The 15,011-nt window shown below is 43.4% G+C and overlaps 1 protein-coding gene across 1 annotated transcript; it reads right to left on the bottom strand.

The window, feature by feature from the left end:
* Positions 1-10,004: 10,004 nt before the first annotated feature.
* On the bottom strand, positions 10,005-14,994 carry LOC104493511 (peptidyl-prolyl cis-trans isomerase F, mitochondrial-like; the record flags this gene model as incomplete). The annotated part of the gene is made up of 6 exons (XM_010136208.1): positions 10,005-10,306; positions 10,731-10,806; positions 11,386-11,482; positions 13,607-13,695; positions 14,555-14,588; positions 14,917-14,994. Coding segments are annotated over 6 exons (510 nt in total), but the record flags the coding sequence as incomplete, so codon positions are not given.
* Between the last annotated feature and the right edge of the window lie 17 nt (positions 14,995-15,011).

A 15,011-nucleotide genomic window follows, 5' to 3' on the forward strand; every position in this document is an offset into this window, starting at 1 on the left:
AGGGTCCTTTGGCTCTAAGATAAGTGAAAGGCTGAGGAGGCAATGCTGCCACACGCTACTTCTGCGGAAGCCTGTCAGCTGAGTGGGAACAACCAGCTCAGCTCCCAGGGTGACCCACAGCTCTGCTGGAAAACCCTCATCCCTGTGGCTTCATCCCAGTTCCAGCCAGGCAGGAGGAAGGATGGAAAGGCTCCCGTGATCCAGGTCCACAGCGCCCTTTACTGTGGGCAAGTGGACTGGTTCAGGCTCAGGCAGTGTGAAGAAACCCCTTAGCCAGTGCTGGCAGGAGGAATGGGGACATGGGGACAGGAAACTTTGCAGCCCTGCAGCAGCTGCAGTTCTGTTCTGTTCATATCTCCCCCCAGCTGCAGGCTCAGATACACAGATGATTTCCCAGCTAACATACCACTGCTCTCATCTTTTCAATTTTGTGGCTCCTAAAATACATTGGTTCACCTCAAATTTTTTTCTGAAATATTGTGTCAGTACCTCTCCTGTAGATATAAAATATTCTTTTCTTATGTATTCTAATGTACTGTGTCCACACTGAGCTGCTGTTTCACTGACTCTCCTGGCACTTGGCTGCGTGTTACCACGGCTTTGTCTCTCCTCGGACTTGCACCCTTGCTCTCTCTCCTGCTTTTTGAGTTTAGAAAGCAGAAAAGATAGAAAGGAGCACAATATCCTGTCCCCATGATGCAGGATGCTGCTGTTGCACCTCAAGTGTGATGTTGGCTGGGGGGTGGAGGTGCCACCTGCCACACTGCTCCTCTGAATCAGCTATGGAAAGAGAGAATAGAAACCTCATTAATTTGGGCAGTAATTAAATACAGGAGCAAAAATACCATCAGCAGCTGGGAAATACTGCTGGGCTGCCCACAGGCAAAGGCAACTGCCCCACAGCTCCCCCCACACCCACTGCCTCCTCCACCTTTCTCAGGATTCAGATCTTAATGGCAGAAAGAAGAATTAGCTACAAACTTCGAAAGCCACATTTTTGACCAAGCCAAGAAGCGGGCTGTAAAATTAGTGGCTGGCCACAGCTTTTGTGTTTGCACTTAGCAGGACCCCACCGGAAGGGCATGTCACCTGGCCATCAGGGCACGCTTTAGCCATCCTCTCTTGTGAATTCTGTGCTGAACCAGATGCAGTTTTATAATTCAGCCTAAGGTCATCTGGGCCAGGATGATTTCTGGAAAATCATTTCATATTATTGTGAAGAGAAAAAAAGCATTTGCTTTCTTCAGCATCAAGGGAACAGTGCTGAAAAGGTGGAGAAAAGCAAGATGTAATTATCTTCCCCACTGTTCCACAGCAATTTCTATGTATTCTGTAACTAATCCTCATATAATCCTCCAGTTCACCCCAGGAAAGAAGTCATCCTTAAAACTGAAATAAGTATCTACTTTTCCTTTGTCATGCACTACTGCATCTGTGTGCATGAATGCTGTATCCAAAATCCAGGAGCATCAAACCACTTCTCCTGTGGTTTCAAAACAAGTGGAAGAGAAACAGAATAAGCGCACTGGATAAATGAATTGCTTGTGACTTGACGCAGTGTGACACAGTCAGTTCCAACAAGCAGTTTGGAAAAACAACTACACCAGAGGTGGTCAGTTCCCTGGTGATCTCCCCTTTTGCTGTCTTGTGTTTTGAGCCCCCAAGCTCTCAGCAATCCTGTTCACCCTTCAGTCAAAAGGAATGCTTTTAACGGAGAGTGGTGGGCTTTTTTCAATATGTTAAATCCTTGCAACTGTTTTAGGTCCAGTGATTTGCAGTTGATGGTTTCAGCCAAACAGGCCAGATTTCCCACAGAGGGACAAGCCTGCAATTCAAAGGGGTGCAGGAGCACTGCTTGGAGCCAGGGTAGCCAAGTCCACCACTGCCACCATCACATCCCACTGCCCATGCCACGCTGCCTGGCCCCAATTCCAGCCCAGCAGCTGGGAAAGGAAATCCAGCAATGGTCACAACCTCCATCTTATGTCACCCTGTGGGGAGGAACACCTGCAGGGCCACCAGCCTGTAGCCCTGAATCCACCTCCACCTTCAGAACCTCACGGCTCTTCGTGCTACAGCTGTGAACACACTGCTGTATCAGGAGGGAGTGTGGAAGACAAACGTGCTTTCAGAGAGCGGATCTTGCACCTGGAGCTCTGTTGCAGCTTCCTTCAGGTTTCCTCTGTGGGGTGGAGGGAGGAGATATCTCAGTGGACTGAGCTCCATGGCCTCATATAGGGAGGCAAGGAAGCATCCCTGCTCTGAACTCTCTGCTGCTTGACATCATGGACTGTGTGCAGAGGACAGCGAGTGATGGCAAGAGCAAGGAGGGAGGCTTCCAAGCCAAAGGGCTATTTTTTTGGGCAGCTTTGGTCTGGATGATATTTGGCCTGGTGTACGTACACTGTGCCCTGCCGAGTTTGCCCCAGCTCTTGATTAGAGGTCCTGCCACATCAGGGCAGCGATCTGCGTTGTCTCCCCATCGCACAGGGCCAGCCTGTTATTTGCATAGGCCAGTAAATCAAGAGGCCAAGGATTAGCGGGTTAACAGCTATGTAACATCATGCTGTGCTTAGGGTGGGGGACACAGGCTGTAGTTCTGCGTTTGGGTGTAACTGCATGCTGGCCCCAAGCTATAATCCTTTCACCCCTGCCCAGCCAGCCTGACTTGGCTGCTCTGCATGCTCCTCCCACAAGCCGTACAACCCTGTACCGAAAAAGAATCAGCCCAAAAAACGCAAAACTTCAGCTTCTGCAGTTTAAGCAAGGAAACATTCTTTCTAAAATGTTGCAAAAGCGTTTATAGGATCCCCGGGAGATAGGCAAAGCATGTGACAGGCTGCAAGAAGGAGACTGCGTGCTGGCATCCCCCAGTTTTAATGTACAGAATCACACGGCTTTCTCTAAGGACAGTTTGCACTTTAATTGCCCTTGGCAACCATCAAGTTAGCAGCAACACTGCTTCCAAAAAAGTCATATCCTAACCAAACCCTGTCTTTTGGCAAACCCTAAGCCACAGCATCATTTGGAGCATGCGCTGTTTAGTACTAATGCAAAATTTACTGTACTGCCAAAGCCTAAACACTAGCAGCTGCCGCCGCCTCCTCACACTCCTCTGCATCTCTGAGGACCACCTCATGTCAGCTGTGCCAGCGGTGAGGTCGGAGCAGCGAGTCTTCCGAGAGCCCAGCCCAGGGCTCCTCCTCGGCCGGAGTCCCGGAGGACGCTGGTGATGCAGCTGCCACACATCACTAACAGATCGCCTTTGGCGCGCCTGTGACAGCGGTTGTTATTAGAGAGACAGCAGCGACACGAAGGCCTCTCTGGAGGAAACTGCAGCCAGCTAGGGATGAGGCAGGAGTGGAGGGGGAGTGAGCAGGAAAACCACAAGACACTTGTGCCTGCTAAAAATGATTTCGACCCAGTAGTTTTAGCAGCTGTTGTGTATCTCTGCCTGCCTTCCTAGTTGAGTTTTAAGTAGGAGGTGAGTGAAAATGAGAACGATGACAGAGTTCCCCCCTCCAACATCTGCATCTGCACATTTTTAACTTCTCCTTCACCCTATCTTAAGGAGACAGTCAGCTATTTTCCCCAGTTTTGTGGGTTTGTCCTGGCTGGTAAAAAGAAACAGAAATTCACACCAATGTTTCTCAAGGATGATTAAAAATAGCGACCCATTGGAGGAGGATGAAACTACACCAGGACCACTGCTCCAGACCTGCACCCCAGTCTACTTGGCTGGATCTGCCCTTCTCAGACTTCCAAGTCCAGGATGTGGATGCAAAAAGAAATGCAGCTTCCTCACAAATAAATGCCATGAAGTCATTGCTCCTTCCCACCTCCTAAGGGATGGTTTCCCCCGCCACGCGTACCAGGGTGGACCTCAGCAATGCCCTGCCACTGCATGGTGAGGGGAGGGTGACTGGAGAAACCCTCTTTGAGACCTGTGGTTAAGCAAGTGCTCTGCTGAAACACACGCTGTGGAAGCACTCACAGCAAAGTTGGGTTGGAGGTATGCTGGCATTTACACACAAACCTGTGTTTTAATGCTGAAAAATATATATGCATAGTGAGCATGGGCTAACATTGAGCGAAGTGCTTAGCATGCTAGCAAAGAAGGAGAAGAATTGTCTCCTGAATGGGGACAGGTAGACCAGAGCAGCAATTTTAAAGCTTCAAGTCTGGTTACCTGATCATTTATGCTGCTCTTCTCCAGGGTCTTTGGGACCTGAATGTTTTGCTGAATTCCGGAGAGATGAGGTGTGCCGCTAAGTTTCCCTCATTATTCTCAAACTTCAGCAATCTCAACAATGACCGAATTTTACATTTTTGTTCAGTTAACCAGCTAGCAAGGAGCAATCTGGAGTCAGCATTAACATCTGATATGGTTGCACTGAACTCAAAAACAGCAGCAACATTTTATTTCCAGCTATGTCCCAGGACATCTCCTTCACCACTAACAGAACAAGCAATAGGTACTGACAATCTTCTGCAGCAAAGTCCCTCAAACCTTTCTCCATTTAGGCATGGCATCTGAAGTCAAACAACCTTGTCCTCTCTTTCAGTTCTCCCATAACAGAACCACCTCCCTCTTCTGACACAGGGAGCTCTCATGCAATTCCCTCCAAGTCCTGTCATCTCCCACCATTTATAGCTTGCAGTAAAAGTTCTGCATCCCAGCTCTTAAATCACACCCTTGCCAGCTCCTGACACCCTTGTCCCTAGCTCTGACAAAAGAAAAAAACACCTCTTTGCTCCTGTTTGCCTCCAAAAGCACCGAGTCTCCTGCTTCTCCAGCTGCAGCCTTTCTATCCTACAGCTCCCCTACGCCCACCTCTCCACCATGCAAGGGCACAACAGGTGACCTTGTGCAGGAGCAGAAGCTCTTTCTCCTGAAGGTTTTGGGGAGAAGGAAAAAACCCACTGCTAATCTCTGTCTGCATCTCTGCCCTCACCCAGCTGGGTACTGCTGGGAAGGCAGTTTTGGTCACATGAAGCAAAGTACAGTGGTTCCCCTCCCATGAGGATGGTAGTTATGTACAGGGGAGCAAGGCAGGGGCTCAGCCACACTGTGGCATGGCACAGCATGGCCCTGATGTAGGGTTCCCAGGCCTCAACCAGAGCAAGGGGAAAGAGATGACATGGGAGAGGTGCTTTCATGTTGCTGCAGCTCTTTTCTCTCTCACCATCTGGGAATTCACCCACTGACATACGATTCAGGCTCCGGGTGGCCACAGCACCCTGTGCAGCACCCCCTGGGAGATGTAGGGACCACAGAGAGGGAGGAAAGCATGGAAAAGGCTGGACTGGAAAAACCAGAGAGCTGATAACTGGAAAAGGAATGTCAAGGCTCAGGACAATTGTTGCCAACGTTCAGTTTTCAGTTTGAAAAGAGCAACAAATTGATGTTTTGGGCAGTGAAGATTTTGGGTCAAAATTCACCTCTGATCAGCTGGTTCATACAATGCCTTTGAAGAGAGTCAGACTCAACACAAAAATCTGCAGTTCATGATTCAAAAGTTGTTCACTTGAAGGTCAAGTAAACAAGCCTGTTTACTTTTTTTTAAATGGGGTAGAAAATGTCAGTCCAACTACTAATTCTCAGTTAGCAGCAGGACATTCAGATTGTCCTTGAAATGTCACATAATTTTTACTCTGAGTAATTCACTTCTCTGAGGTTCTGACTGTTGATATATTGCTACCAGCAGAGTAAGTGGCATTACAAAAGAAAACAACATCTTGTACCTCCACTGTCTTAACTTCAAGGCATTTAAACTTTATAAATGAAGAGACACAGCCTCAGCCCAGCACCAAAGCAAGCAGTTTATATAACAAGAAAGTCTGGAACAAATAACTAAAACAGGAGAGTAAACAAAAACATTTTAGAGTTCATTGAAACAACGTTGAAATACAAACTCATTTTTTCTCTGTATGTTTATTTGAACTTTACCTAGGGGTGCCCTCTGAACACATTACTTCTTACTTGTGCTGCATGGGGAAGTATGTCAGTGTTACTGATGTGGAGCTCATCCGCAGGCTCTTTCCAGCATGCCCATGCCTTGCCCCAGAGGCAGCCTGGATGTGCCAACATCTCCTCCAGCGTGCAAACTTCTAAACCCCCGGGTGACAACCTGCAGTATCACACATGCTCATTTCAAAATCACAGCTCCAAAGGGAATACCTTTCTCTCGTGTGACCTGCCAGAGCTGTGCAGGATTTCTATCACTAGTCCCCTCCAAAGTGTGTCAGATTATGTACTCCATTTTGACATCTCCCGTTCACCTCAGTAAGCTACAGACCATGGCAATGGGTGGCTGCGGTTGGGAAAGACATTACTTAGGTACTAATTTGTTTTCTCATCCCGCAGGAGCTGAAGCAGACCCTCAGAGATTGCAGGGTTTATACCCAGCAACTGCAACCTCTGGTACTTCAGGAGTAACCAAATGCAGCTCGTCTCACTTCATTGCAGCTGATAGGAAGCTACAGCTGTTTGTCACCAACACTACGGTAATTCTACCTGCTTCTCACCTGAGAGGCTTTGCCATCTCTAGCTCCGTCGCTGTGGTCACTAAGGAACTGCCACGCAGTGTGTCGGCAGTGGCGGCGGCCGAGCACGCAAAGAGCCGTCCTGTGGTGCCACCTGGTGGGTAGGGGACAACAGCGAGCCCCCCGCCTCCGTTCGCCGCAGCCAGGCTTTCGAGCACCACGCCGCCGGGGGAGCTCGTCAGGAAGGATACGGAGACACAGGAAGACGGCAGGAGCAGATCTGCTAAACACATCCGTGATCTGCTGAAGACAGCCACAGGCAGCCACTTCTAACTGCTCGAATTGCGATCAAAATACTCGATCCACTGCCCAGTTTGTGACCAGTGACAGCAGCCAAGGATCAAAAGGACCCGGGCAACTACAGTCTAACACACTGGCGGACAAGTAGTATCTGGTGGTATTCCCAGTATTTGGTGGGAAAAGGAAAGATCTCATCCAATCCTCTACTACACCAAAATCAGAGACTTCTGCTTGCACTTCAGAGAAGTGCCAGCACTGGAGCTCTGGCTCAGAAGCAGCAGCGAAGCAGAATCACATTGTACTTCAGCTTCTACGGCAACAATTTTCCACATTAATATATACATTAGTTACCCTTGGATCACTCGGGTGCTTTAAAATGAACCACGTTTTGAATTGCTTTAAGATCAAGGCTTTTTGCCAGCAGAAAAGTATACACATTTAACATCTAAACATATTTAAAAAAATAATTTTCATCTGTTTTAACTCACAGTTGAAGTGGATTAACTTTGGAAGTCAAAGTCCTTTTCTGTATGAGACAGCTGTGAGGCAGTTTACTGTTATCATAACATACATCCTTTTGCTGTGAAGGGGTACAAAGTCCTGCAGTAAAGAAGTCACAAGCAAGTGGTAGCACTGCCTAACTCTTCCTGTTCTAGCCCATGAATTTCAAGCCAAAGAAATTACCAAGCAAGGCCACAGAGAGGAGAATGCCCTTCGCCTAGTAGCTGTTTGCAACACGTGAGGGCTAATAGGAGAGAGATGGGCACTTAGGATCCTGTAGATTAGATCCCAGCAGAGAATTACTGGCCAAGACTCATTTCTGTGTACCTGCCCACAAACTGCAATCCTGACTTCCAGTTTTGTAGGGAAGTGGACAAGCTACCCAGGACCACAGTGGGCTAGGGCCAGCCCTTGAGCATGCCGAGGCCCTGCAACCCTTGCTGGGCTGTTCTGTGGTGCCACAATTGCCTTTAAATTGCCTTGGGTATACTCAGTACAAGCTGTAGTTGTGTATTTTCAGTATAGGAACACTCTTGCAATGCTGCAGAGCGCTAGACTTCTACGGGAGTAGAGCTCTGTGCCTTTTCTTTTTAAATAAAGGGGCATGTGTGTGTGTGCATGGAAGAAAGAAAACCCAGGCAGAATCCCAGAAAAATCAGTTTTGAGGAAGATACTTTATAGAAGAAAACTTTAAGAGATGAACCTAGTAGGTGCTCTAAGCACCCAGGCAGAAAAGATTTTCTTTAATCGTAGAATTATCTTCTAGTCAAGAATCTGAGCCTTAATAGAAAATTTTAGCTTTTACATTTCAGAAATTAGGGCATAAATGTGTCTGTCAAAGCCACAGCTGTATGCAAGACATCATTATCACTTAACACAGTTCTGAGAAAATGGACTGGTTTGAGACAAATTATTGGGCTTTCCAGTCTACAAATACCACTAGTATCCAGAAAGATGCTAAATTCTAAAGGTCATCTCTGAGGACACAGCAAGGAGATTTCCTCAGTGGTCCAGCAAAAGCTGGAACTACCAACTTTTCAAAAAGGAATTCAGCAATTAAACTTACACCATCCCCATTATCTCTGAGAAGTGATGGAATAAATCAGATGAGAAGAGTTTCAAAACCCGAACCACTATCCATATATCAGGTATTTTAGATTCACTAGCGAGAGGCAAAGCATGGCACCATCACCCAGTCTCTTGCTGGCTCTGAATGACAGCATGGATTCTGAAGACCCCTGGCAAAGTAGACAGAATGGCCCAAATAAACACAACAGGTTTCAGCTCCTCACATTCCTACCTTCAAGTAAGTACGCAAACTCCTATTTCAGAAATGAACATATTCATTTGTGGTAGAACTGTATTTAATTATTTTTCATATACAAATTACAAGAACACACATAAAATTCATTATTCCAAGCCAGACCAGCACAAATTAGTATTTAAAAAATACTACAAAAAGATGAAACATCTATAGTGGAAAGAATAAAAAGCTTTTCAATTCAATTTTCTGCAAAATTACACTCTGAATAATACCTTTTACACACAAGAATGCAGTCCTCAGTGGAAAAAAATTCAGTGCATAATAGTTTTAAAATCATTATTATCAGAATGCAGTGGAAGAAAATTCACATTAATAGAGCCATCACATTTTATTTTTCTTCTCTTCAGTAACAAGATTATTGCACAAAAACAGTCAAGCACTTTTTCTCACCTGCATTAATACTTCACAGCTCTAATGATTCTAGAAGTGATGTGGTGAGGTTCCAACATTGTTACTGCTCAAGCACACCACATAAAACATATCCATTTCTATAAAGGAAGTATGTTCATCTGACCAGCTGAATTCTTTCCCTCTTGAGCATCAATCCCAATGACAATGATTTTGCTGCATGAATTACATCTTGTGATTTTGTGATGACCAATTCTGACTGATGATGCATGAGAATAAATCATAACACTCAAGGTGGGCTGACTTAGCAAGACCAACAGGACAAAAAACCCAATGAAACCTATTTCTCACTCAAGGAAGCTGACTATACTATGATTATATCCTCAATTATCTGCTGAGAACTGTGCTGAATTCCTCTCAGAACCAGATCTCAGAGCAGAACTGCACTTCAAGAAAGTTCACAGTTGTGTAATAAGAAAGATCCATGATCTTTTGGCTACTTTGTGGTCTTACTGCTGAGGTAGAGCTCTAGTATTAGGCTAATTCAAACTAAAGCAATTTGCTTTAACCCAAAAGTCAAATTGGTGAATTGAGGCAATGTAAGGTAGAGTTGTTTTAACAGTGGTCTGAGACTGCAAAAAAAAAAAAATCAGAGCAGAATTTTTAGAAAACCCACAGCCACACACTAATTCTATTGGATAGACTTAAGACGCAGAAAGAAAATCTGACAGTCATGTTGCAGGCAACCTTGAGAGTTAGTATTATATGTTTTCAAAATGATGAGATCATCAGAATAGGCATTTATTAGCACCAAAGGAAACATTGTAATTCTGGATTTATATCTAACCCCCAACTATAGAACACTTAGTTGTCAAGTCCACCACTGATTCTAACACCTGAAACATCCAAATCTTGTGAACAGTATCAACAACGCAGTCAGATAGGCGCTAGGTGACCATACTGCTTTCAAAGGCAATGGGACTCTATCAGACCAGTGCGACAGTGTGACTACCAAAGCAGCTCAGTTAAAACATGTTTCAGTTATTGTTTTATGTGTTTAATCAATATTATTCAATGTAAGTATAAAAGTTGGACCAACTTAAATAGAAAATTGGTTCCATAGGTGCTTCTCATGGGACCAGAAATGTATGGAGTTTTTTATGATTCATTTTTCACAGCATCGAAGTTGTCCTGAATGGTAGGGCAAAAGGCTAGGACAGCTGGCCACAGTCAAGAATAACAATCTTTTTGGAGGGCTTTCCACTCTTGGAACCAAAGCTCTCGATTTTTTTCACAACATCCATTCCTTCCTTTACATGCCCCAAAACAACATGCTTTCCATCTAGCCTGCAAAAGAAATAAACAAAGGCAGTTTTACTTTAACCAATATAAAGATTGAACCAAACCAAGCTCAGTGAAGGAATGTTAGCAGATCTTCACAGCTCTCACATGCTTTGCCAATTCTATAGCAAAGGCACAACTGCTATACAAGTGAGAAGAAAAGCTTTTAGCTCTGGACCTTAGAGGCATTATGAAGAACAGCAGCCTTGTTACCCTGACAGTCCTTCCTCCCTCAAATGGCACAAAACAATTTATTTTCCATTGTGAGTCAAATAATTTGGAAATGGAAAACAAAAAACTGCAAAACAAAGCAAACAAAAAACTATCAATCCCAAAACAAACAAACAAACAAAAAAACCCTCAGAAAACCCCAAACGCTCTGGATCCGGGCATCAATTCATCAGGTTAATACACAGGGCTGAGAACCTACCAGTCAGTTTTTGCAGTGCAAATGAAGAACTGAGATCCGTTTGTATTGGGTCCTGCATTGGCCATTGAAAGAACACCTAGAACAACAGCAGCAACAGCTTCTTAGATTGGTGTAACAAATACGCAGCAGAGAAGGCAATTTTCCTCTGCACATTTAGACTAAAGATGGACAGAGTGAAGATGCGGTGCTCTCACTTTGTCTCTAAACGATTTCTAACACCAACTTTCTTGTCTGACTATTTCCTCCTGCGCAGCTTCCCTCTCTCCGCAGCACGAATGTTAGTTATGTAATTAGTTGTACACATCCTGAGTACGATTTAACATCAGGTAGCCTCTGCTGTGGTTCTACAGCAGCAGTAGTTTCCTGCTGCTTTCCAGTGATGAAGTAACAATCAGAAAAAAAAGAATTCAATCAGATGTTCTTATGTATAGCTTTTCCTTTACTTTTTCTGGATTTAATTTGAGCTTAAAAGAACGTGCCTGTGTTACCTAGTAAATAGGAAGTCTTAAACTTCCTTGGTAACTTTGGTAATCCTTTCTTTATCTACCAAGTGCCCCCATATCTAAAACCCCCTTATTTTTAAAATACATCTTCATAACTATAACCTATAATGAAGCATTGTTTATCAGAAGGTAGAGAGAATATCTTTATTTACCAGGTCCTATGTGCTTAAGTATGAAATTTTCATCTGGAAATCTACTGCCATAAATGGATTTTCCACCAGTTCCATTATGATTTGTAAAGTCACCACCCTGAAACAGAAGTTCTATTAAAATTAGTAGTGCACAAGCATTATTTTACATAAGAAGTGATGCTAGTGAAATTTCTCTAATTTAAATCTAATAAAATCAACAGAGTTTTTTTAGGTTAAGAATGAGTACAGTCACATGAGGATCTAAAACCATGTAACTAGATGAAGAAACAGCCAAGCTAGAAGTAAATTTCTGCTCCAGATATTGCTGATATTCTCCAAATGACATCCATTACTCCAACAATCAGCTTTCTGTGTTACCAGCCTTGCTCCCAGATGTGGTGCAACAAATAGAAGTAACTTTACGAAATACTTTAAAGGCCTCAAAACAGAGTTACCCAAATTTATTACCATAGGCAAGACCTCTGAACACTTTCTTTTCTTTCTCCCAACAGGTGTAAACACTAGTCAGGATCTCTATCATTACTCTCTGCTATTTTCTCAGTTTTGCTGTTTAAGTGTTACACCTGAGCTACTGAGCTACTTTAAACTTCCCTCAGCTATATGCTGCTTGATGGGATAGATGTGACCACCTGTCTTCGGTTAGACACACGAAACAACAACCAACCAAAAAACCTCCCAGCCATAGTGTTTGGCAAAGGTGGCTATTAAATATCACTTCCAGCAATCTGCCATCTCCTCTCCCAGAAGCAACACCTCCCATGCCAGCAAAGAACTCCTACCTAACAAGTATGTTAGGTAAGATGTTCCATCTTTCCATTCCCACCTTGAGCAATCTGTTAGAGGAGGTGTTACAACTACTCCTACGCAGTCCCAGAAGTATGCTCTGCATGCTGCATGCCATGTGGAGGCATCTGGATTGCCAAGTCCTCCAATTAGGCTATACCAACTGCCTGAATCACACTAACACTCCATCTCAGCAGGTGGAAAGGCCGCTACTGTTCCTCTCACTTTAAAATACTTGAAACCCATGACAGTATTTCCAGTTTGGTAATGACTAGCAAGTAATCCCTAAGCATTGCTTCATCACCTCACCACACCATGGAGTCAAGCACCTAGCATCCTCATTTTGTGTCCATTTGGGAGACAAAACAGGGAGGCAAAGAGAACAGACTGACATGGAACATCACAAATCAGTAGTAGAACTGAGAGTAGGATCTCTATTTTAGTTTTCCTGTTGGTATCACAAACTGTAGTTTGCATTTCAAAGGCAGGAAAATAGGTCCTTTACAGGATGCTTGTTCCCTCTTAGAAACTTGTCTCTCTTCTTAGAAACAGGTCATGAGATTAGGGCCTCTTGTTCCAACCACTATTTTTTGCTTAAAGAGAGGGGGGGACCATCACAGTCATCAGTTAAAAAATAAAGCATGTTTACTATAACCTTAATCTCAGATTTTTTACAAAGTCTTTCTATGATGCAATGTTGTTGAAATGTCACTTTTTAAGAGAAGAGAGGAACACCACGAATCATACAATCCAGTGCACTACAGCAGCCAAAATCCTGCTCATCTGCCAAGCACAGTAGAAAAAAAGGCTTTCAAAAAGGCTTTTTCTGCTTGTTTTTTTGTTGCTGTTGCTGCTGTTTGAGAAAAACCTGCCAACATGCACGGAATTTAATTCAAAAATTTGGAAGATTCATCCTTTGAATCAAACCAATATCCATTTCAGGTGTCATTCCAAAAAATCAATCCTAGTCAATCCTTTTAGGTCCCTCCTTCCCTCCATATTAAGGATATGATCAGAAAAAAAGATTTTTTTTTCAAAAAAATCCCACATTCTCTATGGCAAACAGATTATTCTACTAGGAGTAAAGAATGGACACGTTGTCTTTTTAGCTCACTTAGAACACAAGGTTGATTGTCATTCTACCCACAAATGCTTCTCCCAAGCAAGGGCCGCTTTGCCAAATATGCCCCACACCAAACCACACTGCTATCCAAAAGCCTTAAGCCAGTCTTTTAACAGTCCAACATAATTTACGTTTATTTGTACAAAAGACGTCCTAAGCAATAGTCATAGCAAAAAGATCAGAAAAACAAGTCACACTGCCACTTAATTCTGTAATTAGCAAATGCTAGAGCACAGAAACTTAAAATGTCTCACTGGATCTACAAATATATGAATAAAACACAGATAAATTTAACAGCAAAAGAAAAAAAATTACCTGGCACATAAATGAAGGAATCACTCTGTGGAAAGTGGATCCTTTATATCCAAATCCTTTTTCACCAGTGCAAAGAGCTCTAAAGTTTTCTGTGAAAAAGCATTATGTTGCCATATACAATACATAATATATCAGACACAACTAGATTAACTACATCCCACGTTTATACACTTCAAAAATTACAGTTATCTTTAAGGCATTATTGATTTATTAGTTGTTTCCATCCTTTAAAAAACTCTGTTATAAAGCCAAGGAGACAAAGCTTGTTTAGCCTCAGAACAGGGTACAGGCATAATCCTTTTCCATCTCCTCTCCCTTTTATTGTGCAATGATATCTTAACTCCCACTCCCCCACATCTCCAGATCCACCACTCTGGAGTCAAAGGTTTAATTTTCTGACTTTTTTGCCTCTGTTCTCTACAGTAATTACGAAGCTGACTTTTATTTTTTTAGGTTATTCATCTACTGGGAACTAAAAGAAAAGAATAAGTTTTTCAGAACCACAAGCAGATGAGGAAGAAAGTATGTGCTAAACACAAAAACACGCAACATAAGTGATCAGCTGATGACAAGCAAAACAAAATCCCATATGCTCTTTGGAAACCCTAAGAGACACCATCCTTTTCGTTTACCCTTTCCCATTTCCTTTGGGGTTTGATTTTAATGCTAACTAATGTGTTTGGAAACATATTTATTCACCATTGGTAATCCAACACATACACTGTACTGTCTTGGTGCAAATTACAAAATTAAACTATTTGGAACCACAACAAATTATAACGCCTCACTAGCACTGCTCTGATAAAGTTTGTATCATATTTCTCTATTTAACAAAAAGAGATGGAACCTGGAAATAGTTTCAAAAAGGTAGAAGAATATTATTGTTCCGGCAAATCACAATTTAAACCTTAAATATTTAAGTATTAAATCGTGGAGATGCCGCCTTACCTGCTGTCTTTGGAACCACATCAGCCTTCAGCTGTTAAAAGAAAAAAACCCAAACATTAGTAAGTCTTTACACATACACAGAAAAACAACTACATGGGAGGCTGGTCAACTAAACCCTCTTCCCAAGGCAGTAAGCCATCTGAAATCATATGCGACACAAAATTCCAAGAACACTTTAAGGCTTTCTAAGCATTTGGCTAGTAATTAAAAAAATCCCCTCAGTGCAACTGTTGCCCAGTTAACGAGGAGTAACTTCAGCGGTGTCTAATGATTTCATTGATCAACGCAGTAATTTAGCAATACCTAAGAAGAATCTTTACAATGGAGCCAAAGGATCAAAGCCAATTTAGATGTAACTGGGGAAACCAAAGTCTCCCCAACACTGAGCCATCAGCTGAAACCCGCAGAAAGGTGCCGCTCGGGCCCTCTTCCGGCCGGCCCCGCTCGCCTCCTCACG

Source organism: Buceros rhinoceros, unplaced genomic scaffold (assembly GCF_000710305.1).
Source record: "Buceros rhinoceros silvestris isolate BGI_N320 unplaced genomic scaffold, ASM71030v1 scaffold275, whole genome shotgun sequence".
Taxonomy (NCBI): domain Eukaryota; kingdom Metazoa; phylum Chordata; class Aves; order Bucerotiformes; family Bucerotidae; genus Buceros; species Buceros rhinoceros.